Genomic DNA, 23,465 nt, shown 5'->3' with positions numbered 1-23,465 from the left:
GCATGTTGGCACCAACATGTGACGTTAACGTGAACAGAAAATTGCGTTGCCTGTATCTTTTCACGGCAAATGCACGTGTGTAGAAAGCGGTCGCACAACAGCTGAAATGTTGAGTTGCGCACGAACGTAGTGTTTTTACGGAGACAACCAAATAAAATATTGACTTCTTTTGAAATAAATTTTCCAAATTTGCAAGTTTTGATTTGTTTTTATATATTAAACAACAACAACGGTAGTAACGAGACCGAATAAGAATGAAAATTTCGGTGCCTGACTTTTTTTTTTTTTTAATCAGAAGCATCGCTGCGCGGGACGCTACGTTACCGTTAGCTAGTAGCTGGATTAAACACAATGGTTAAAATGCTGACAGCTTATGTTAAGCGGTGACTGTATTTCCCTGTAGAGGATTCCAACACCGGGACGTTAACAGTCTGCAAGCAGCTGCCGTTGTCGGAAAAACAACACGAATGATTATATAGGGTATTTCACACTGTTCCTTATGGTCTCCTAATGGGGTATGTAACATTAGTTGGGCTGAAAATGGCCTGGTTGATATTTTATTGGCCCTTATGCATCCCTGTGTTTTGGCCCTATTTGTAACAAGAGCTTTTCTTCCAAATATGGTATGGTCATGAATATTTAGATGAGCTGCGGCTACTTGCGTTGAGCCTTAGCCCCGATACACACATAGAGACGCGCTGATTGGTTGGGCGACTTCGACATACACCGCATTAGAGGTCGTGTGCTGATTGGTTGAGCGAATCTCCAATACACATACATTAGAAACGCGACAGAATCTCATATTCCAGACACTGCAATGTTTCCTTACCAAATTCACTTCTGAGACTTTTTTATGCGAGAAATCAACTATATAAAGCTCAAATATGGGCCGTTTTACGAAAATGGATGGCTAATTGCAAATTTGGTAAAACTGTGTGTCGGAGTTCAGCTGCCTGTGTTGCTGGCTCGCCGCCTGGCCTGCCTTCCTCCACAGACCCCGGCTTGCTGTGAGCTCGATTGAGCTCCGGCACGACTGCTGCAGCCCACAGCACCTCATACCCGCGAAAGTCACCGTTTGGGCTGGTGGACTACTACAACGCCGCTGCCCTGACATAGCGCCGGGGCCTGCATCTCCTCTCTTCCTGCTAGCTAAATGGCCCGTGTGTGAGAGCGGTCAGCGAGCTTGTTACACCAGCAATCTCTTACCACATGTTACACACATGTCACGCCCTTAGCTATACAACATATAACTATATGTTTTATAAAGCTAACAACGTGTCCGATTTCAAGTTAATGAATATTTGTGAGCTGCACCGGGTTTCGTTAGCTGCGACTGTCCCTGCAATCCTATGTGTACAGATTGCGGCATAGTTAGCTTCATTTTTGGTCGTAATTGAGTATATTTACAGTTTGAATTTCGTCGACGCCACTTATACAACATCTAACTATATGTTTTATAAAGCTAACAACGGTGTCCGGATTTCAAGTTAATGAATATTTGTGAGCTGTACGGGTTTCGCGAAGGCGACTGTCCCTGCAATCCTATGTGTACAGATTGCGCGCTAGTTAGCTTCATTTTTGGTCGTAATTGTATATTTACAGTTTGAATTTCGCACGCCACTTATACAACATCTAACTATATGTTTTATAAAGCTAACAACGGTGTCCGATTTCAAGTTGATGAATATTTGTGAGCTGTACGGGTTTCGTATTGGCCGCGACTGTCCCTGCAATCCTATGTGTACAGATTGCGGCTAGTTAGCTTCATTTTTGGTCGTAATTCGTGTATATTTACAGTTTGAATTTCGCCACCCCACTTTATACAACATCTAACTATATGTTTTATAAAGCTAACAACGGTGTCCGATTTCAAGTTAATGAATATTTGTGAGCTGTAATGGGTTTCGTGAGGCGACTGTCCCTGCAATCCTATGTGTACAGGTTGCGGGCTAGTTAGCTTCATTTTTGGGTCGTAATTTGAGTATATTTACAGTTTGAATTTCGCACGCCACTTATACAACATCTAACTATATGTTTTATAAAGCTAACAACAGTGTCCGATTTCAAGTTAATTAATATTTGTGAATTCCAGAGGAATTCTAAGAGGAGGCTAGCTAGCTCTCATTGATAGAGCTCCATCCAGCCGCAGGCTCTATCAATGAGACTCATGGACAAGCGGCGTTTATTTTCCCAATCGTTTGTTTAAATAACTCAACACATTATAATTAAACACATTATAAGATTAACTAGAATCTGTGGTAAGAGAATGCTGGCGTAACAAGCTCGCTGACCGCGCTTTCACTCAAATACACCGGGCATTTAGCTAGCTAGCAGGAAGAGGGGAGTTGCAGGCCCTGGAGCTCTGTCAGAGCAGCGGCGTTTGGTAGTAGTCCACCAGCCCAAACGGTGACTTTGCGCGGGTATGAGGTGCTGTGGGCTGCAGCAGCCGTGCCGGAGCTCAATCGGGCTCACAGCAAGCCGGGGTCTGTGGAGGAAGGCAGGCCAGGCGGCGAGGCAGCAACACAGGCAGCACCAGCCTCTGAAGTCCGACACAGTCGGACAAAATTTGCAATTGGACATCAATTTTCGTAAAACGGCCCATATTTGACCTCGAAGTAGTTGATTTCTCGCATAAAAAATTCTCAGAAGTGAATTTAATGGTAAAATAGCATATGAACAATGTATACATTTTCTGAGATCTGCACGACCTAGATTCAGAAGACTAACTGATCTCAGGTCAGTTGTGTAAATGTTGGGGTGTGACCGTTCTCTTAATACACCCATGGGTTGACAAAGGTTCCGGTTTTTGGGAGGTTGACGTCAACTTCCAGCTTTGTTGGGATTCGCCCGTTTTCAGCGGCAGTTTCAAAATATGAAATTTTCATAGTAAAGGGGTGTCAATGGGATTTTGAGCTTATATGTATGTCCTATTTACCCACCGAACTGTCGTTATTCAACTATGACAGGGTAAAATCGGTTTTGCATTCTATCACCCCTTTAACCAGCAATTTACTGGTGAAATAAGTCATTGTAAGTTATTGTTATTACATTATTAATCAATCATTTAATTTTGACCAAGACGAGCCGTTCTTTAATGTCGTTTTGTGCTCCTTTATTTTATATTATATACATTATAAATATATTATATATATATATATTTCGGTTCAGGCACCGTTTAGGCACCGGCACCGTTTTAAAAGTATCGTTTTAGCACCGGTATCGGAAAAAACCCAAACGATACCCAACCCTATACAGTACCAGTCAAAAGTTTGGAGACACTTTCCCGAATGACAGATGCTGTACATAGTGAACGTCTTAAACTTCAAGGACACTGGGATGAGAGCCCCCAGCACTTTTTAGTATCAGTAGTGTAGTCTTGTCTTTATGGAGATCAATTCCATTAGGACAAACAACAGAGCCCTCATTTTTAGTACGTTGTAATTTGTAAATGTAAACCTGAAACATTGCTGAAAAGTCTTGATTTAAAAGCACATTTCTGGATGGGGCTTGATGGATGTTCTTCTGAACAGAAAGTTTACCCTGCATTATGTGACAGCGTTCCAATAAAGTGAACACACCAGAATGTAAAATGTCATGTTTTTTCTCTTGAATGTTGTATAAATATGCAAGTGAGGCTGCAGCCAAGATCTGGGTGGGTAGGGGTGTTTTTTGTTTCTATCAGTCTCTGCATTGAGACTAGAAGTGTTCGAGACATGACACATTACTCCCAGGCTGTTGGTGATATTAAAGTTCTTGTTTTGTCTCTCATGTTGAAACTTGTGGTTTTATCAGTTAACTTAAAACATCTCTTTCTCTGTCTCACACACATACTTCTGCAATGTCACAGAGTCATACTTGCACATTCTTGGCCTGAGAGAAGCAATTCATGTCTTCTCTGAAAGACCATCTTTTATTCATGAATATTTCACATAGAATTCCTCTCCCGCCTCAACAGCTCTGCTGCTAAATGTAAACACAGCTGACTATTTATAGAAAATCAGCCTCAGCATCCTGCAAAACCCCTGCTTTCTTTGACAAATGTCAGATTTTCAGGAATAGAGGAAAAACTTGATTTCCTGTTGAAGTCCATACATTCCTCTGTCACTTTGCCGGGTGTGTGTGTTGAATGCGCTATGCATGAATTCTGGTGTTTTGAATTTGCTAAACTGTCACATATCGAATGATTAGAGCTCTGAGCGTGTACTGTACGTGAGTCACGTAATTTTGCATCAGTGCCAAAATTGGATCACTGATAATATCTCAGTTGTGCAAATTATACGAATTTAATGAAAATTGATGAATAGCTTTTCTGATAGAGAAATTCTGCATTTAATAGCAACCGAAGTGCATTAGTCGATATGATAAAGGATGAGGCATTGTGTGTCTGACAAATGGATTATAGGTAATTCATTGTGCAACAGTTCAAGATAGGATTCAGCAGTCCTGAAATGTCTTTTATAGTATTGGCTACACTTACCCATCATGCCTGCTGTTTCTCCCATGCACACGTCTCTATCATAGCTTTATGACCTCTAGCGCAAGGGGCTGCATCGGTGGAGAATGTTGGTGAGAGGAAGGCTAGTTTGAGTAACAGATCCATGAGAGTGGACAGGAGTTTACAACTCTGTAAGAAGTTATCACAGCTGCAATCATTTTTTCCTCCATGACCACCATCAACTGAAATACGCTGTTCACGTTACAAAGTAGGAATACGTGCGTGCACGTATCTGATTAATCAACACAGTGCGTTGAGCCAGGCTCACCGTTTTTGCGGATTTTCTGATTTCCTTAACATTATGTGAAGGAAAAACCTGGCTTCTGTAATTCAATGACTCACTTTCTCTCTCTGTCCTTTCTTTAGGCTCGTAATGTAAACACAGGAGAGCTGGCTGCTATCAAAGTCATTAAACTGGAACCGGGTGAGTTATCTCATCTTTCTTTATATTTCCTTTATCTCCATTGTTGCTGCTTTATCTTCCTCTCCATCCCTATATAAACTTGTCTCCATTCTTATTTTTTTCTCTCTCCAGTCCTCTCGTCAGCTTTTTCCTTTTTAGCCTTTTTTCTTCATCAGACTCCTTTTCACTCCTTGTGCAAATAATATAGCCATAAAAGTGTGTGTGTGTGTACACTTGTCACTCCAGGTGAGGACTTTGCTGTCGTCCAGCAAGAGATTATAATGATGAAGGACTGTAAACACTCCAACATCGTAGCCTATTTTGGCAGTTATCTCCGGTAAGTGTGTGTTTCAGATGTACAATGTGCATGACATTGCAGCCTTTCACCGTAGCGTGTGTGCGTGTGTCAGAGAAAGGAAAAAGAGAGATGATCTGGTGTGTGTGTGTGTGTGTGTGTGTGTGTGTGTGTGTGTGTGTGTGTGTGTGTGTGTGTGTGTGTGTGTGTGTGTGTGTGTGTGTGTGTGTGTGTGTGTGTGTGTGTGTGTGTGTGTGTGTGTGTGTGTTTGAGAGTGAAGGACAGATGTGTTAGGGAAAGTCTTTTGTGTGTGTGTGTGTGTGAAGATTTACTGACAATGTGTTCTCTGTGTGCGTGCAGGAGAGATAAGTTATGGATCAGTATGGAGTACTGTGGAGGAGGTTCTCTGCAGGATATCTATCACGGTAAGAACAACATGCACCCAAACGAACATTTTGATGTTGACGCTGCTGTTTTACCCTTTCTCACTCTGTGATATCCATCTCTCTTTTTTCACTCTCTCTCTCTGTCTCTCCCTTGTTTCACTCCTCTAGTAACCGGGCCTTTGTCAGAGTCACAGATAGCCTACATGTCACGGGAGACTCTGCAGGTAGCGTATACAGTGTATTTTATGTCAGTGTAGTTATATTTTTGATCAGGAAAAAACTAAACAAAGACACACATATTGGGGCATTGGTCCTCTGCTTTGCTGAAACTTCAATTTCTCTCTCGGTTAAATAATGAGAACATAGACACCAAAATCATTAAAGGTGCTGATTGACTCCAGCGCTTCATGCTAACACTTTAGCATTGACTCTGAAAGAGAGTTGGCTACTTGCTGTACATTCATGAAGTCATAAAACTACCTTGATCTATTTAAGATTTTTTTTTTTTTATGTTTTATGGTCCCAAGATCAAATGATGTCCTACATTTTAAAACTGAAATAGTATCAATTTAAATAGAAATATAAGTTGGAAGCAAACAGACATTGAGACCAAACTGGAATTATTCCCCAAAGCACCACAGCTGCATAAAGTTACAGAGGAAATACTGCAAAGTGTTAGCATTGTACACTGGAGCCAGTCATCTATCAGAGACACGGATGATGTGTCGGTGCTGCCAACTGTAAATTGAGCCAATCTCCCAAACATCTGATTTTCATTTAACCAACAGTTATTTCTCGTGAGGAATATCTAAATATCTCCTTTTACAGACATTTTAAAATGGAGCTCTAGTCTGTTTTTCAGTGCCCTGTTTCCTTTTTTTATTTTATTCTGCAAGTGGCAATAACACCAGCTGCTGTGTGATTCTGTTTACAGGGTTTATACTACCTACACAATAAAGGCAAAATGCACAGAGACATTAAGGTGAGTTTGGAGAAAAGACTGTATGGAATATGCATGTCAGCAAAACCTTAAATCATTGTGGCCTTTCCAAGTCACCTGTTAATCGTGACCTACTGTTTTGAAGGGTGTAATTCAGTACAATTGGCCACAGCCTCACAAATTGCCACACAGTTGAATTAACACCTTTTCCTTTCAGTTGTCCTGTGGCAGTATATATTGCAGGGTTGTTGTATTAGATGTAGGGCTGGGTACCGAACGTCGATACTTTTATGGTATCGAAAAAAATATTCCAATCCTATGAGTATCGAAAAATTCTTTATCTTTCGGTGCCAAATTTCGGTTCCAAAAGCGTATGAGCGCGTAAGCGCAAGCTTATCTGTCCTCTCTGCATATTGACACAGAGCGGAGCTCCGACCGACACACACGAACACAGAGAGGTGTGGACGGAGTAAACTGTCTGCTGTTTTGTTGAAGTCACAGAGAGTCACGGTTGGTTTCAAGTGTGGTTGCAGTTTTTTAAAACTTCACGCAGACAGCGTTTGCTGCGATATGATATTAATGGCGAGCCGAAAGCGGTTGCGGTGCTGTTGACGTTACACTTCCTCTTACAAGCAGCCACAACAGTGGTTTCTCTGCCCTGATGACTGACTGACAGGCTGAACTTGCAAGGCACTTTTATTAACGTTACTCTGAGTGAGCAGTTTTACCAGAATTTTTTAATTTTGATAACCGTTTTGATTCACAATTAAGGTGGAAAATAAAAGCTTTGTTTAATGTATTTTTGTTGATGTTGAAATGGATTTTAAAACATATGGTATCGAAAAAAGTATCGTTAGGAATCGGTATCGAAACTGAGGTATCGAAATTGGCGCCGGATCTAAAGATTCTGAACGATACCCAGCCCTAATTAGATGACTTCAGATCATACTGCTGTTTCTGTTATTTTGTCCAACACTTGTATGTGAAGTAGAGCTGTAATCGGGCCTTACAAGGCCCGAGCCCGACAAGTACATTTTGATTGACTGCTTTTTAAAAGCCCGAACCCGTTTTAAAGCCCGACATTATTCAAATGTGTGCACGCACACAGGTCTTTTGCCGTTTGTCAAGAATGAGTCATTTATACAGTTTTTAACATCATTTATTCATGACTAACGTAGGCTCAGACCTTGCTTTCTTTGCCGGTGCAACCAACACGTAATCGCCAGAGGCCAGCCTCCGTTTCACCTCCGTTTCACCTCCTCAGCGTCCATTTTCGCACTAATCAGAACACATCACCTGACCGCTCATTTACCGTGCAACCCGGAGCGCAAGCCCGAGCACATGTAAAATGATAGAAATTAAGTCCGAACCCGTCGGCTCCCGTCGGATTCAGGCAAAGATCTTCATCTCTAATGTGAAGTGTTTCAATTCAATTCGGGCAATTCTGTTAAGCATTAATTATCATTAATGATAGGTGAAATAATACTTTTTTTTTTTTTTTTATCAAACTCAGGAAAAGAATAGGAGCACATACATTTAGTGATGTTGAAAATGAAAATTGATCCCCAAATTATTGTTGAGACAAAGCTGATGGTGTTTGTGTAGGGGAAAATGATTATTGAATCATAGCTGCAGGCTGCATTGATCAATGACAAACCACTTTGCAATAAACTTGCACTGCTGAACGCGCCTCTGAAGTTAATTTAAATTGACCTGAGGTGTGAGATCTTGTGTTGGATCCTGATGCGTGGCGTGTTTGTCTCTGACAGGGAGCCAACATCCTCCTGACAGACAACGGCTATGTTAAACTAGGTGAGTGGAACACGCAAAGCATCTGCAAGTACCTTCTACTTCAAAAGACTGAATCTGAATGGCCTCATTTACTGACTTGGTTTCCTCCTCTCTCCTCTGTCTCTCTCCTGTACCCCCTTCGTATAATCTTTTTTTTCCTTACTCTCCCACTTTTACAAATGTATTTCTCCCTCATCACATTCCTTCTCTTTCTCCCTTTTCATTTCTGTCACACTTTCCCCTCTATTATTGTCATTCTTCCTTCTTATTCCCTTCCCCTCTTTTTCTCTCCTCTCCTTTTTCTCTCCATAGCTGACTTTGGTGTATCGGCCCAGATTACAGCAACCCTAGCCAAGAGGAAGTCGTTCATTGGAACTCCGTACTGGTTAGTAACTTGTGCTTGTTTTTCTCCATCAGCTCCCTTGATACTGCATGTGGATATGCATGCAGGCAGAGCAAATGTATAGAATCTACATTTTCTTCTGCATGCAAGAGTCCATCAATCAGTTGAGGAAAGTGTGGGAATTCAGTCAATTCTCTGACGTCCAACAGAATGAAGGAATTTGTCTAATGGGCCATGCAACAGGAATATACCAGAATGTGTTTTCTACAGTTTTCACATATTTATTGCATTAGCTGATGATTCTCAGTGCAGCCATGGTAGAATCAGACTGTTCACCCCTTTACAAAACCTTAACAAACCAGGATTGGGGGTCCAAGAGGTGCTCTTACAGAAGCAGAATTGTGATAAAGTCATAGAGGTGAACATCAGGGCCATGGTGGGGCCCCACAGGGCTGCTGCTGTTGTGCAGTTGCTGCAGCCAGAGAAAAATCTTGTTGAAAATTCTGACTTTGCTCATGTGTGTAGCGGTTTAATTAACCTGATTAAGTACTTGGTAAAAATTGGAACACATTTTACTCCCATTCTTTCCCTCTTTTCTTATTTTTTTTTTTTTCATGCCCTCTTTCTGTCTCTCTCTCTCTCTCTCTCTCTCTCTCTCTCTCTCTCTCTCTCTCTCTCTCTCTCCATAGGATGGCTCCAGAGGTAGCAGCAGTAGAGAGGAAAGGAGGTTACAACCAGCTGTGTGATATCTGGGCTGTGGGCATAACTGCAATAGAGCTGGCTGAACTACAGCCACCCATGTTTGACCTGCACCCCATGAGGTGTGTGTGTGTGTGTGTGTGTGTGTGTGTGTGTGTGTGTGTGTGTGTGTGTGTGTGTGTGTGTGTGTGTTACCTGTTTGGGCCGTGATAGCAGAGTGGAGACCTGCAGTCAATGCGGATGAATGTTAGAATTACAGGAAAGGGCCATGCTAATATGTGATATGGAACATGTAAATCTTACCACACAGTTTGATTGGAGCATAGACTTTCCATCAGTGTTTTAAGCACTGATGCTTGTTTTCGCCAAAGTTATATATACTGTACATATAAATATTGGTGTCCTCAGTACATGTAACATGCTTTGTATTATACAGAGTATAGCTTTATTGCAACATATGTTGTAGCCTAGAGAGGCCTACATGCTACAGTGGTAGCTCCACTGTTTGATCTTGTCATAACTGTGTGGTTTTACCATTACCATACCAAGACTTGAGGTTAAATCTGTGTCTCTCTTTTTCCTCAGGGCTCTCTTCTTAATGACCAAGAGTAATTTCCAGCCTCCTAAGTTGAAAGATAAAGTCAAGTGGTAAGAGACCACCCTGTCCATGATTTCTGTTATCTCCCTTACTTGTCTTTCTTTACTATTTTCAGCCGTCTGAGATACATTGCAACACCGCACTGTTGAGATTACCCAGTTGTATCAAATATGTGCCTTGCTTGTTCCAAGACTGAAAGATGAACCCTTTCTCCTTTTCTCTCTCTCTTTCCCTCTTTCTACAGGACAAATAACTTTCACCATTTCGTCAAACTGGGCCTCACCAAAAACCCAAAGAAGAGGCCCACAGCTGAGAAACTGCTGCAGGTGAGCGATAAGACAACATTTTTATAATTCTTAAAAACAAAAAATCACTCTAAGGGCCCCATTTTAACGATCTAAGCGCACGGCGCAAAGCGCCTGGCGTAGGTGCGTTTAGGGTCGTGTCCAAATCCACTTTTGCTAGTTTGACGGCGGAAAAAGGGTCCGTGCGCCGGGCGCATGGTTCAAAAGGGTTGTATTTAGTGTCCTCATTTATTCATAGGTGTGTTTTGGGTGTAACATGCAATAAACCAATCAGAATGTCATCTCCCATTCCCTCTAAAAGCCAGGCACGTTTGTACTTTGGCACATTGCTATTATTATGGTGGTTTTGCACCGTAATATTTTTATTTGTATTCTTTTGCACGTTTGTGTGCTGTTGCGCTTCCCTGTGTGTGTGTGTGTGTGTGTGTGTGTGTGTGTGTGTGTGTGTGTGTGTGTGTGTGTGTGTGTGTAACAGGCACAGTGTGCGCGCGCTGTGCACGAGCCTAGGCTCATTTTACTAAGCGCTGTTAAAATAACAACGAAATGCTGCGCTATTGACTTTAGACCAGGTTTTTGTTGGTCAATGGCACGATCACTTCCCGCTTCCTCAAGATAGCAATACGCCAAGAATTCACCTGAACACACCTCCCTGTAAGACCAGCACGGCCATGGGCGCAAAGATGGGGGCAGGTGCATTTGCTATCTAAACGACGCGGGCGCTGGACGGGAGATGGACAACTGCGTCGGTCTTAAACCAGCAAAGACACTTGCATCGGGCTTTGTGCTGCGCTGCGCCGGGTGCAAGATGGGGCCCATTATGCTATTGTTGTTTTATTTATACATTTATAGACTAGTGTGTGCTTCTGGTGGTGAAGACTGTATTGCATGTGACATTTAACTGGACCAACACCACTGTGAAAATGTAAACAACAGAAGCCAGGCGTAAAATCTACTTGTGATAATATTTAATCACAAGGTGTTGGCCGTTAAATTCGTTCTCGCTAGTGCCACAGCCATTAGTCATCCATTAAAGGGCTGGCTAATAGATTAAATGTTAATCAACTGTATGACAGCTCTGATCAGAAGTTATTTCAGGTATTTGTCAAGCTTAACACCAAACACCTGTCACAGCGCCTCGCACTAAAATACTTGAATGCCTTTGTGTTATTTAAAGTATTGCTCCGACACAGACAAAAAGTCATTTTAACACCACTCTCGCTCTCTCTTGGCTTTCTTGCAGCATCCTTTTGTGTCCCAGCCTCTCAGCAGGACGCTGGCAATAGAACTGCTGGACAAAGCCAACAACCCCGACCACAGCACCTACAATGACTTTGATGACGATGACCCTGAACCAGAGGTAACCTTTGACCTTCTCGGGTTTTTCTTTCAAAAACAAAAGTGTCATGGAGCTTGCAGACGGGTCAACAGAGTAGGGATTATGGTTTTGTTGGATCTTGCTTCTTTTTCTTCCCTTCAAATCGTGAAATCCCTTCTGTCTCCTCATTTGTTCATTAAATTCCTTCTTTGTCAACCACCATTCACCCGCCATAACCTCAGTCTGCCTTTCCCCCGGCACATGTGACTCATCTTTCTGCTCTTTGCCCTTCTCCCTCTTTCCCTTCCTTGCCGTCTTTTGTGCTCTTTTCTCCTCTTTGGTTTGTCTTTTCACTCTTCTTGGCTTTCATCTTCTCATTTCTTCTGCTCTTCTTCTTCCTCTTTCCTCTTCTCTTCCTCCTTGTAGCACTTCTCCTTTCTCTCTACCTTTCTCTTCTTCTTTCTCCCTTCCTTTTTTTCTCCTGTCTTCTTGTCCCTATCCCCCACCCTCTACCTCCTCCTCAGTTTAAGTACAGGGGTCACTTTCTACCCATAAGCCCCGGTGCTCGACGTGCACCCCGTTTTGCGGCCCGTAGGAAGGTACCAGTTTGGGCTGCGGTGTCTGCAGTGATGTCATTCTAACACGAACGATACTGTCGGTTGTTTTTTCACTTGGAGGAGGATCAGAACGGAATGAATAGAACGTGGATTTCCATTTAATTCGGTGTCTGCTGGTGCTGTCATGGAAACCGGCATCGGCATGTCATTTATCGGACGGTTGATGGATTACCATGGCAGTTGCATATTTTGGTTAACATGCCAGTAAGCACATGATCGTAATTTTGATATAATCACAACACTACAATGATGTTATTATATAATCACAGTTTTAGTGACCTTTACTAAAAAATTATGGAATATAATCTATTTGAAAACATTTCATAGACCTACACATAGATGCATGTTTGGCCTGATGAAGAACACACTGCCAATGATTTCATTATGGCTATATTAGTGTGGTTTTTTTGTTACTCGTATTCACTATGGGAAATACTCTTACTGTATTTGCTTTCTTGCCAAGAGCTAGATGAGTAGATTGATACCACTCTCATGTCTGGGGGGAAAACAGCCAGTCTGACTCTGTCCAAAGGTAATAAAATCTGCCTTCCAGCACCTCGAAGCTTGCTAATCAACTCATTATATATTTTTTTTTATCCGTACAAAACAAAAAGTGTCCGAATTGTCATTCTAGGAGGGGTTACTTTGGACAGAGCCATGCTAGCTGTTTCCAGTCTTCATCCTATGCTGCAGCCTGCTGGCTGTATTTACCTCACACATGAGAGTGGTCTCAATCTTCTCATTGCAAGGACGCAAATAAACACATTTCCCAGTATGTAACACTAATACTTAAATTTCTATGTGGCTGTAACTAATATTAGAATGTCATAGTGACACACACTGACCACTGAAAAAACCTATGCTCAATTCCATGACAACATCATTGCCATTTTGGCTAATTCGTAGCAGATCACTAAATGTCAGCTCTTTTCATTCTAGTTCTGTGGCGGCAGCTTGCCGTTAAAGAAATGGCTCAATTCATGAAGATGGCTACCAAAATGTGACATCATCAAACTCCTTAGCATCTAAACCAACGTCCAGGTCAAACAAACCACTGACTTCAGTACAGGGAACTTTTAGGTTCGGGGAAACATTTGAAGTTTGAAGTATTTGATCAGTGGTACAGTAAAGGCTGCCCATCTGTTTCTCCAAGCAGCTAAAATATAGAAGGCAAGACTTGTTTTACCCAGGTCTGATTAAAAGATCAAAATCCTGTCTCTCCATTCAGTGGTTTGGAAACACAGGATGTAGATTGCATTTTGAAAAGGATGGGGAGTACTCGTATATATCAGCCATGGAAGCCATCTTCATCTACCTTTGCCATTACAGGTACTAACCATGAGTTGTGTGTTATGATTGTGAACTTTATTACACCTATAAGAAGTGGGTTTAAATTGACAAATCTATTAGTGGATCTGCTCTACAAATGTGGCTTTGATAGATGCATTTCTTGTATAGTCTTGGTTTGTCTTTTTTTCCCAGTGCTTTTACAGGCATGGTTTGATGTTGCTGTGGTTTTAGCTATTCTACAAGGATGATTTTAAATCTTGAGATTAAATACTGAAGACATGAAGTCATAGCCTGACAAGCCAGACCCACATCAAGATGTCGGGTCTGGGAACTCACCATCGGCAGGGCTCAATCCGAGGGGCGGGATAAACTGTTGTCTTTCAAATTCCCTTTGTACTCCTAGCCAACCAGAGCAATGCTAGTTGATAGATTCAACTTTTGCCGTATCCGTCGGCAAAACTCCATTTTAAGAATGAGTCGCGGCCAAAGCCGATTCAAAAGACTGCTGTTCCCCAGCAGCAGCAGCCATCATCTTTGTATTCAAGTAGCAGGGAATTCTCGTGGAACCGTCGCAACTCTGCCGTCCTTATGTTAAGCCTGCCCACCGACTCTATACACGATGTGATTGGCCTGACCAGAATTTGGGTTTTCCAGCTTTTTTTAGTTTTCCAACAAGCCAAGGGAGAGTTGCTAGACTGACCCTGGCTGCAAATTACATTTGCTGCCGCTACATTTCTAGGCTAATGAAGTCAAGTAGAGTTTGGAAATGCGTTATCTCTGTGCAGCCTGCTGTGGTTTAATCTGTGAATGGCCAGTTGTACCGTCTCAACATAAACCTAATGGTAATGAATCAATACTTCTGTTATTTCTAAAGAAAAAGAAACAACTAGCATCACATACAGTAGTCTACTTAGTGTATTTAAATGAACACAGCCTGGGTTAGAGTAGAGGGCAGTGGATGCAATGTGATGCCGAGACTGTTGGGATCAGCTGTTTGCCACATAAGTCACCTAAACCATATGTGTTCAAGGTACTGAGTGGCAGTCTGAGACGAAGAACATCCTCTATCATATATGTATAGAGGGAACGTTACCTTACAGGGACTCGTGAGGACAGTTTCAACACTCAGGGGAAACGTTGATGTTGTTGCCAGGGACGGTTTGTGTTTTCCGACGGCTACGTTGCTATGTTTTGGTTGTGTGGTTGCAGAGTGTGACTGGCTGTTTTGCTGTGTCATCAAATCCCACCCACAGGAAATAGCAGAGGGATTATGTTTTTTTTTTGTTTTAAAGCCTATTGTAATCCTACCAAGTGGCATGTTAACTACTACACTGTGTATATTCTTTAAACAGCTCTTTGACTGTGTGTGTGTGCGTGTGCGTGTGTGTTTTTTTTCTCTTTCCCAATAGTCTCCGGTGTCTGTTCCTCATCGTATTCGTTCCACCAGCAGGAGTGCCAGAGAGGGAAAGACGCTGTCAGAGATTAACTGTGAGTTCATACACAAGGTCAACGCTAACAAATGTTTTCAGACCGAAAACAGAAGTGACCAGAACATTCTAACTCTCTGGGTTTACTGTATTCCCCTATCCTGTGCTGTTCCCCTCTGTGTTTCACTGTTGTTTTTTTTTTTTACCCCTTTCTCTGTATCTTACTTTATCTTTCTCAGTTGGTCAAGTGAAGTTTGATCCTCCCTTAAGAAAGGAGACAGAACCTCATCATGAACCGGTAAGTTATTAGCTGTGGCATTTGTGTGTGTGTGTGTGTGTTGTGTGAGAGAGTGTGAGTGTACTGTATGTCTGTGTGCTTGTCACTTCACTGGTACCAGCATGGCTGATTCTCACCTACTCACATGAAGCACCCCCAAACAGTCCATGTTGTTGTCAATCCGTGTTGAACCAAACATGAAGCCCATCCACATAATTTACTCTGGCAGTTTCAAAATTGAGGCACTTTAAGTAGGGATGTCCCGATCTATGCCAGCCGAGGTTCAAAAATCTTTAAGCAGGCAGTGGCGAAATCAGATGAATTGAGGTCAGAGTGTCAGGGCTGTTCTGGGCTCCAGTTGAGGTCGTAAAGGCATATGATCAGGATTCCTCCTGTGGAGGCCATGTCCAAATCTTGGATAGACCCAGAACATGCTTGTAGGATAATCACGTCCGACCTGGCCTTGAAAGCCTCAGGGGCCCCCTGTAAATGCTGGACAACCCTGCTAGGGAGAACAACAGACTCTGACCTAGATAAGCAGCAGAAAGTTGAAAGTTGCAGAAAAAAAGCATAAAGTTGCATAAAGCATTAGCTGTCTCCCTTCTGTCTTCGGCATGGTGCCGACACTGACAGCCAGTCAGCAGCCTTTGACACGGACACAACAACAACTGTGAACCGTGAAACACTGTTAATATTAGCTTTCTTGCCACAGTTTCTCCTTATTTACGTGATTGGACGGGACACATATCTACCAGGTTGGATAGAAATGTAAGGACAGATATGGTGTCTTTGCTTTATGTTTGAGTGAAAATACTTAATTTATATATGCAGGATTTGGGCATAAAAGTATGGTTATTGTAAGTTGGTAAAAAAACAGCACTGCCCTAAAAAAACAACAACATTTGCATTGTTTTGAGCCGTAGTTGCTTGTTAAGTTGATTTTCTAAAACCAAAGCTGGTTGTGCTATTGCCTATCACTTTTAGAACTGCTGAAAGGAGTGTTTGCTTGTGGACAAATGGGATGGTGCAGGGTTCATTCACAATCACAGCGTCTTGTTAAAGTCCTCCGCTCCCTCACTCCCTCCCTCACTTTTTCTGTCCTTCCTTTGCACTTGCACTTTTTCCACAAACTCCCCAAATATTCCCTTCAAGTCGGCTGAGGAAATCCATCCTAAAAATGCCTTCGTCCTTCCTCTTTTCCTCCATCTATTTATCAAGCAATTTGGATTCATGTTACGAAACCTAGTCACCAGCGTAGGTCTTCATTCATCATTTGTCCTTCCGTTTCTACCCTCTCCTTGAAAGCAATATAATAACACGGGGTCTCTCTCTGTCCTGCTGACCAGTATGGTTTTCAGCCCTCCCAAGATCTGTCCATTCAGGATTAGGGTGCTATATTTAGCATTTTAAAATCAATAAGTCATTACCACATTAATATTTCTATATATTATTAATAACATAATTACTGATGAGCAGCAGCCTTCTGTGGCATCTTTGCTCAAAAGAGACTCTAGCAAACACAGGTGGTGCAAAGAGACAATTGCTGGAGTAACCTTCGTCATGTTTAACCTCTTGTGTAATCCTAAACAAAAAACAAACACACCCATAGCAACGCTCAAGAACCTGGATTAAGGAAACATGTGGTCTCAGTTCAAAGAAATGCTACTTATAATATCGCTGGAATAAAACAGAGTCTACGAACGGTCTCATGGGTTCACTGAATGAGGCTATATACAAAGCTATCTATATTCATTTTATATTTCTTAAAGGAACACGCCGACTTATTGGGACTTTGTCTTATTCGCCGTATCCCCCAGAGTTAGACCAGTCCATACATACCCTTCTCATCTCATGTCGTGCGTGTGGTGACTCTGCCTGATGCACCCACCGCTAGCCTAGCTTAGCACAGATCCTGGAAGTAACTGGCTCCATCTAGCCTACTGCTCCCAATAAGTGACAAAATAACGCCAACATTTTCCTATTTACATGTTGTGGTTTGTATAGTCACAGCGTGTACAAATAACAAGGTCACATGAGACACAGCCATCTTCTAACCGTATACATACTGAACTATATTCTCAGAAGTGCTTCGCCTCCTGATAATATAGTTCCCAGTCCCAGAGTTAGGACACGCGCAGAGATGAGAAGGGTGTGTATGGACTTATCTAACTCTGGGGGATATGGTGAATAAGCTAAAGTCCCAATAAGTCGGCGTGTTCCTTTTAAGCTTCACGTAGCACCAATGATACATACATGTAATTTATTAATGTCTCTCCTCAGTTTTGCTGATTTTGAACCCCCATCTACACCACTTTATTCCATCCTTTCCTCTCTCATCCTATACCCCGATTCATCCACTCTTTTCTTCAGATTAAGATTCCAGTACCTCCTTTCTTATCTGCCTTGCTGATCAATGGACTTCAGAGTCCATTTTCTTCAGAGTCCATTTTGGCCTTCATTTTTCTTCCATCATCCTCTCTTGCATCAGTGTCAGTGTCCATCCTCCCTCCCCCAACACACACCCCACAGTTCCCTCCATCAGTCCAGGTTAATGTATTAACTGAGGTCTCTCTCGCTCTGTCTTGCTGACCAGTGTGAATCTGAGCCCTATCTGGACTGTGTTGAGGAGCTCTACTATACCGCGAGATCTAATCTGGTAGTACTCTATCTATCCGTCTCACTCTCTTTCGGCCTCTCCCTGTCCACCTGCATTGGCCTTTTTTCTTTTTCTCCTCAATCTGTCTCTATTTCTTTAACCTTATGTCTTCTTTTTTATACCTCCGTCTTTCTCTTTTAAGTCTGTTCCTGAAGGACAAGTCCCTGTCCTTCCCTTTGGCTCTCTTGCTTTCTGAGCCCTTGCTGTCTCTTTTTTTTTTTATTTCCCAGAGTGCTGATTATTTTGGCTGCTCTGTGTATTTTTGTTCATTTTCACAGTTTTGTTCCATCTATTCTGGTCCGTCCGTCTGTTACTGTTCATTTTTGTTCTTCTTCTTCCAGCCTTGGCTTTTGTCTCACTAACTGGTGCAGTTGTCATGGTGACAAGAGTCTTCAGTAATGTTGTTGTCCTTTTCTTGTCAGATATACGTACAATTCACACAAACGTTACAGTCAAATCAGATTGTAAATCAGATTGTAAATCTTTTTTGTGTGTAAAATATGAAGTTTGTGTGGGACAGACTAAAACACACACACACAGATAAAGTTCGGAGGTCAGATTTAGAGTGTGGATCAGGCCGCATTTTTCTGTCCGAGCCCGGCCTGCGTCCAAATTCTCTGGGCGGGCAAAGCAGAGAAAGGGGAGGTAACCTTGCTCCTTATGACCTCATAAGTAGAAGATTCCAGATCGGCCCATCTGAGCTTTCATTTTCTCAAAGGCAGAGCAGGATACCCAGGGCTCGGTTTACACCTATCGCCATTTCTAGTCACTGGGGGACCATAGTCAGGCTGGGGGAATGCATATGAATGTTAAAAAAACCTCATAAAGTCAAATTGTCATGCCATGGGACCTTTAACACAGACGCGCACCTACATAATAAGCTTTTTTCAAATTTAAAATGTTCAATGCCTTATCGCGCTGATGTGACCGAGCCCGACCCTGTACCCGACGGGCTCGGTTCGGGTATCCATCCTCTAGTCAGATTCGGTTGTAGAGCTGCATGTCTGAAGGTTGGTAGTGATGAAGTGCTTTGCTTATGTACACTTACTGAGGACACAGGTTTGAACACAGGCATTCCTACTCACAAAAGTTAATACTTTTTCCAAATTTATAAACATTCACACTCAACCTTTTAACGTTTGCTGTATAATACCTGTCTGATATTGTTTTATATATTTCTCTCTACAGAATGTTTGTCTCTCTTCCATACACTATTGCTTATATGTTTTCTAACTTCTTAACGTCCTGTAGCTGACCAGAGCAACGGGGCCTATTTTGTTGTGTGTGTGTGTGTGTGTGTGTGTGTCTGTGTGTCTGTGTGTCTGTGTCTTTGTCTGTCTGTTGGCAGCATGTGTGCGTTTCCCTTTGCACGCTTGCTAGGTTATGTCATTATCTTTAAAACTGTTTTCATGACACGATGCTGCATTCACATTGTGGCTTCATGTTATAGATGTGAAACCAAGTATTCATTTATTTCAGTCAGAGAATGGCACTAAACTCAGCCAGGGCTTCTTATTGTCAACCTTAATCAACTTGCACCTGGTTTAAAAGGTGCTACAGGAACATAAAATATAAAACTATATGAATCCTAATTATCCAGCACACATTCAAAAAGCTCTGCTAAGTTGTCTTTCATTCAGGTTTAGAAAGAACAATTTTTCTAACATACCTGATTCCATATAGATTATTCATTGCTTACATTTCATAAATCTAATATGAGGGTCTACCAAACGGCTATTGTCCAATCAAAGTTTAGAAACTGTAACTAGGCGCAGCACGCTAGTCAAACTATGGATTTCTCTGCCCAAGCAGTGTGCATGGAGGTGCAGTAAGAGAGATACTCTGTATTTAAAGAGTTTGATGGATGGTGTCTTTTTTTGTTTTTAATCGCCTTTCCAAAAACACAAGAGTGTATGTGTCTTAGCATGGCTAACAAACTATTTGTGTTACTTCCAAGGCATAGGGAGCCCATTGACTAACTACGTAACATTAGTTTGTGGAGTTACAGGTTACGTTAAAAAAAATAATTGGGGGGCCATTTCCCCCATCAGATTGTAGGGCTAGCTAGCTAGCTACAGCTGATAAAATCTGCTAGTTGAAATTGTTCTGCTTTTTGTGAAATACTGGATACGTTCACCCCTGTGGGGGCCTAAAATAAAACTGTCTGGTTGGTCATAACTTTTGATGAAAGGTTGTGATGTTACCTTGCACCTTAAATTTCATTTAATAGGTACAGTTTCGATTGTATCAGCAGCCCTGTTATTGTCAAGCATTGTCTTTATCAAATCTATGAAGACAAGAGGGATTTGCTGTTGAGGCTAACATCTTATTATATATATATATATATATATATATATATATATATATATATATATATATATATATTTATTTATTTATTTATTTATTTATTTGTAGGCCACAATGTGAACTCAGCAAGAGTCAAATCTATACACGTAGAGTTCACCATAGGCTCACTGTGTACATCTGTGTTTGTCTATGGTTATGAAATGAACTTTGAGTTAAATTGCTGTTTTACTGGGGATATTATTTCTAGCAGTCACCACAGCCGCTACAGTGTAGTAGTAGCCCCTGCAGTAATTTGACTATTGAACAGGGTTTCTGTTGTAGTCACTATTTCAGTGTGGTTTATTGTGGCAATAGGCCAGGATCTTCAGCCCTGTTTATGCCCCTTGAGAAATCGAGTACAGTAGCACCTACTTCAATGAGCTAGTTATGAAGTATTATGTCACAGTCGTAATGCCATTTGTTTGTCTTGTAGGACTTGCAGTTGGAGTACGGGCACGATTCACCAAGTCTACTGGGTGGAAACAAGTAAGTCACTTACTGCCCTTTTGTCTCTCTCTTGCTGTCTTTTTTGTCCTGATGTCTTTCTTTCTCTTTCTCTGTCCCTTCATCTCTTTATCTCTCTGATGCCTCAAGATTCTCCACTTCTTTCCTCTTCAGTTGCTGTTAGTCCACAACCTTGAGGGAGGTTGTGGACTAACAGAATGTGAGATAGGGCGAGTTTTTTTTATAAACTGTACAGTATGCCTGATGATTTATTCATAATTTGCAGCTAGAGGGTGTACTCCAAGCTGTGTGTTTGTGTGAGCTTTCTGCTTCCAAGTGTGCTTTGTGCAGTAAGCAGAAACTCAGGTTCAGATCAGGGCAAATTATTTCCTCAAGCATGTAGCTATGTCTCTGTAAATTTATTATTTTCTTTCTCTCATTTATACTTTTCTCTTAATTTGTCCGACAAAACAGGAGTCTTCTCAAATCTGTGGAGGAGGAGCTACAGCAGAGGTAAGTCAGACCCCTCTCATATCCTGATTCACTCAGGGCCTCTTGATTTGCTGGTGTTCTAACCACGCCCACCCATCAGCCAATCATTTGTAATGGCAGGACTAATCAGGCCAATCACACGCAACTAACGCTGTTCTAATGACTTCAGTCTGTCACTGCTCTCAGCATTTTGGCTTCTTCTGGGTTTTATTTTCCCTCTGCAGCTTGCTTCACGCTTTGATGTCATCAGGAGAAGGCTGTGCCTCATAGGAGCTTCATGCAGAGCATGGCGTACGACACGCCGCACTCACACTCGCATTCGTGTACACACACACACACACACACACACACACACACACACACACACACACACACTCACGCGCGTCTGTATACAGTTTTCCAGCCAAAGCTGCAGTGGGTGTCTTTAGCAATTGTTCTGGCAAGTCTGTGAAGACTTTTTTTATTGCCAAAGGTAATGATAATGATGATCATCGTGCTATTTTCTATAAGTCAATCTGATACGACATATGTGCTGCAAATCTATATTGTGTAAAAGCCAGGTTTGCTGAATCAGTGTTTGACTTATATGATCTAGATGTCATATTGTAAAAGGCTGTTTGGCCACACACTTAAAATGTAGTTTCTTTAGGTTCAGTTTTTGTTTCTGTTGGTTGACACAGAGAGAGAGAGAGAGAGAGAGAGAGAGAGAGAGAGAGAGAGAGAGAGAGAGAGAGAGAGAGAGAGAGAGAGAGAGAGAGAGAGAGAGAGAGAGAGAGAGAGAGAGAGAGAGAGAGAGAAGTAGAGTAGATAACAGTCTTTACTTGTTTCAGTCGTTGTGGTTGTATTACATTACATCTCCTGTTTCAGAAAACAGTCAGTAGTTTACACACCTGGGGTAAAATGAAGTTCAAACTTTCTTTTAGTGTACAGCGGTGCCAGGTTTGGTGGTTAAATGTCTGAATGGGTTTTTCTAGTTTCTTGTTTTGAAACAGCAGATTTTAAAACCTCTTACTGTATCTAAATGCAAGAAAAAAAAATATCAGTATACTGTACGTGGCATGGAATTTGAAATTCTAGCTGGATGGAATGGGTACAGTATATTCACTTTGAATTGAGGTTTCATAAATGTAATAATCTTGAAAAGTTGTCTATTTGGAACATATACCGTATTCCAACATAGACAGGCTTTGTTATTACTGTCAATTCTCAAATGTTTGAATAATGAAAAAAGGATTGAACAGATGAAAGGCTGGGAACAAATAAAGGCCCAGGTAAAACTCTTAAAGGAGCATAAGCAAAGTTATGTAATGGCTCTCATTGTCAAGTTTATCAGTACTGTTGTTATTCATTAATTGATTTCAATCGCTTCTACAATGCCATTCTTTTGATCCGTGTAAAGCTTTTGTCAATGAAACGTAACTCTTCCTGGACAGATGTTTCACATTAAAAACCTTCCAGTGGCTCAAAAGGCAGGATCCCTTCCCTTTCCTGATAGACTTTTACTTTGAAACATCTACGTTCTACGTTCTACTTCTACTCAAGTTTAGAGAGAAATGTTGTACTTTTTACTCCAATACATTCATCTGACAGCTTGAGTTACTTTACAAGTTAAGATGTTTGCACACAAACGCATGTGGTTTATAAAATACAATGTGTTATTATAAATTAAACTAGCCAACAATTTAAGGTGTCTAAGGTGCTCATGCACACGCGTTCATTCTCCCTTGTGGGGGGAGGGGCTTAGGAGACCGTTTTGGGCTTTAACGGAAAGGGGGAGGGACTGAGAAGTTGTCGATGTTTAATAATTTTCTGTCTAAGTCCTGGATCTTCACAATCCTACAGCACCTTTTAAGTAGAATTTTCAATGCAGGACTTTTACATGTGTAGTATAAGTACTACTACTAATTAGGATCTGAATACGTCTTCCACCACTGCGCTTAACACTGATCACAAGAATGACATAGAAGAAGCAACTGCAGTTATCTTGTGAGGGAGGTCAGTATTTCTGTTCAGTTCAACTTTCAACATTGAATCAAAAAACAGTAGCAGGTTAAAAAAAAAACTGAGAGAAGTCTTTCTAAAACATGATTAAATATACGCCCAAAACGGAAAAGCTGCTGTCTAATGTATCGTTGTTGTCCAATTGTTGTTTCAAATAATATTTGAGAATTTACGGGATAAAAATGTTGGTCAAGTTGCTATGAATTGACTGAATAGAGGTTAGTTCTGCTGTGTAGAGGGGGGTGTAGATCTGTAAGGACTGTACAGGTTCAAACATTAAGTTGAGTGACAGCGGCATGTTGGGGCTGATCTTGCCTGGTTGTCCGGGTCTGGAGGAATGACCGG

The 23,465-nt window shown here is 41.6% G+C and overlaps 1 protein-coding gene across 8 annotated transcripts in view; it reads left to right on the top strand.

Moving 5' to 3' along the window:
* The window catches only part of LOC120548335 (mitogen-activated protein kinase kinase kinase kinase 3-like), a 61,340-nt gene that overhangs the window by 17,982 nt on the left and 19,893 nt on the right, over nucleotides 1-23,465 (top strand). For 5 of the 8 annotated variants that reach the window (XM_039784516.1, XM_039784515.1, XM_039784518.1 and 2 more), the window contains exons 2-17: nucleotides 4,862-4,919; nucleotides 5,145-5,235; nucleotides 5,554-5,618; nucleotides 5,748-5,803; nucleotides 6,514-6,561; nucleotides 8,289-8,331; nucleotides 8,623-8,695; nucleotides 9,343-9,474; nucleotides 9,938-10,000; nucleotides 10,195-10,276; nucleotides 11,496-11,612; nucleotides 14,887-14,965; nucleotides 15,144-15,202; nucleotides 17,775-17,837; nucleotides 20,617-20,669; nucleotides 21,102-21,140. In XM_039784516.1, coding sequence (XP_039640450.1) covers nucleotides 4,862-4,919; nucleotides 5,145-5,235; nucleotides 5,554-5,618; nucleotides 5,748-5,803; nucleotides 6,514-6,561; nucleotides 8,289-8,331; nucleotides 8,623-8,695; nucleotides 9,343-9,474; nucleotides 9,938-10,000; nucleotides 10,195-10,276; nucleotides 11,496-11,612; nucleotides 14,887-14,965; nucleotides 15,144-15,202; nucleotides 17,775-17,837; nucleotides 20,617-20,669; nucleotides 21,102-21,140 — 1,121 coding nt within the window. The remainder of the gene's footprint in view (nucleotides 1-4,861; nucleotides 4,920-5,144; nucleotides 5,236-5,553; nucleotides 5,619-5,747; nucleotides 5,804-6,513; nucleotides 6,562-8,288; nucleotides 8,332-8,622; nucleotides 8,696-9,342; nucleotides 9,475-9,937; nucleotides 10,001-10,194; nucleotides 10,277-11,495; nucleotides 11,613-14,886; nucleotides 14,966-15,143; nucleotides 15,203-17,774; nucleotides 17,838-20,616; nucleotides 20,670-21,101; nucleotides 21,141-23,465) is intronic. The other 3 variants (XM_039784517.1, XM_039784519.1, XM_039784522.1) reach the window with 1 other exon arrangement.

Source organism: Perca fluviatilis, chromosome 19 (assembly GCF_010015445.1).
Source record: "Perca fluviatilis chromosome 19, GENO_Pfluv_1.0, whole genome shotgun sequence".
In the NCBI taxonomy this organism is placed as follows: Eukaryota; Metazoa; Chordata; class Actinopteri; order Perciformes; family Percidae; genus Perca; species Perca fluviatilis.
This window is presented reverse-complemented; position numbering and strand designations above follow the sequence as displayed.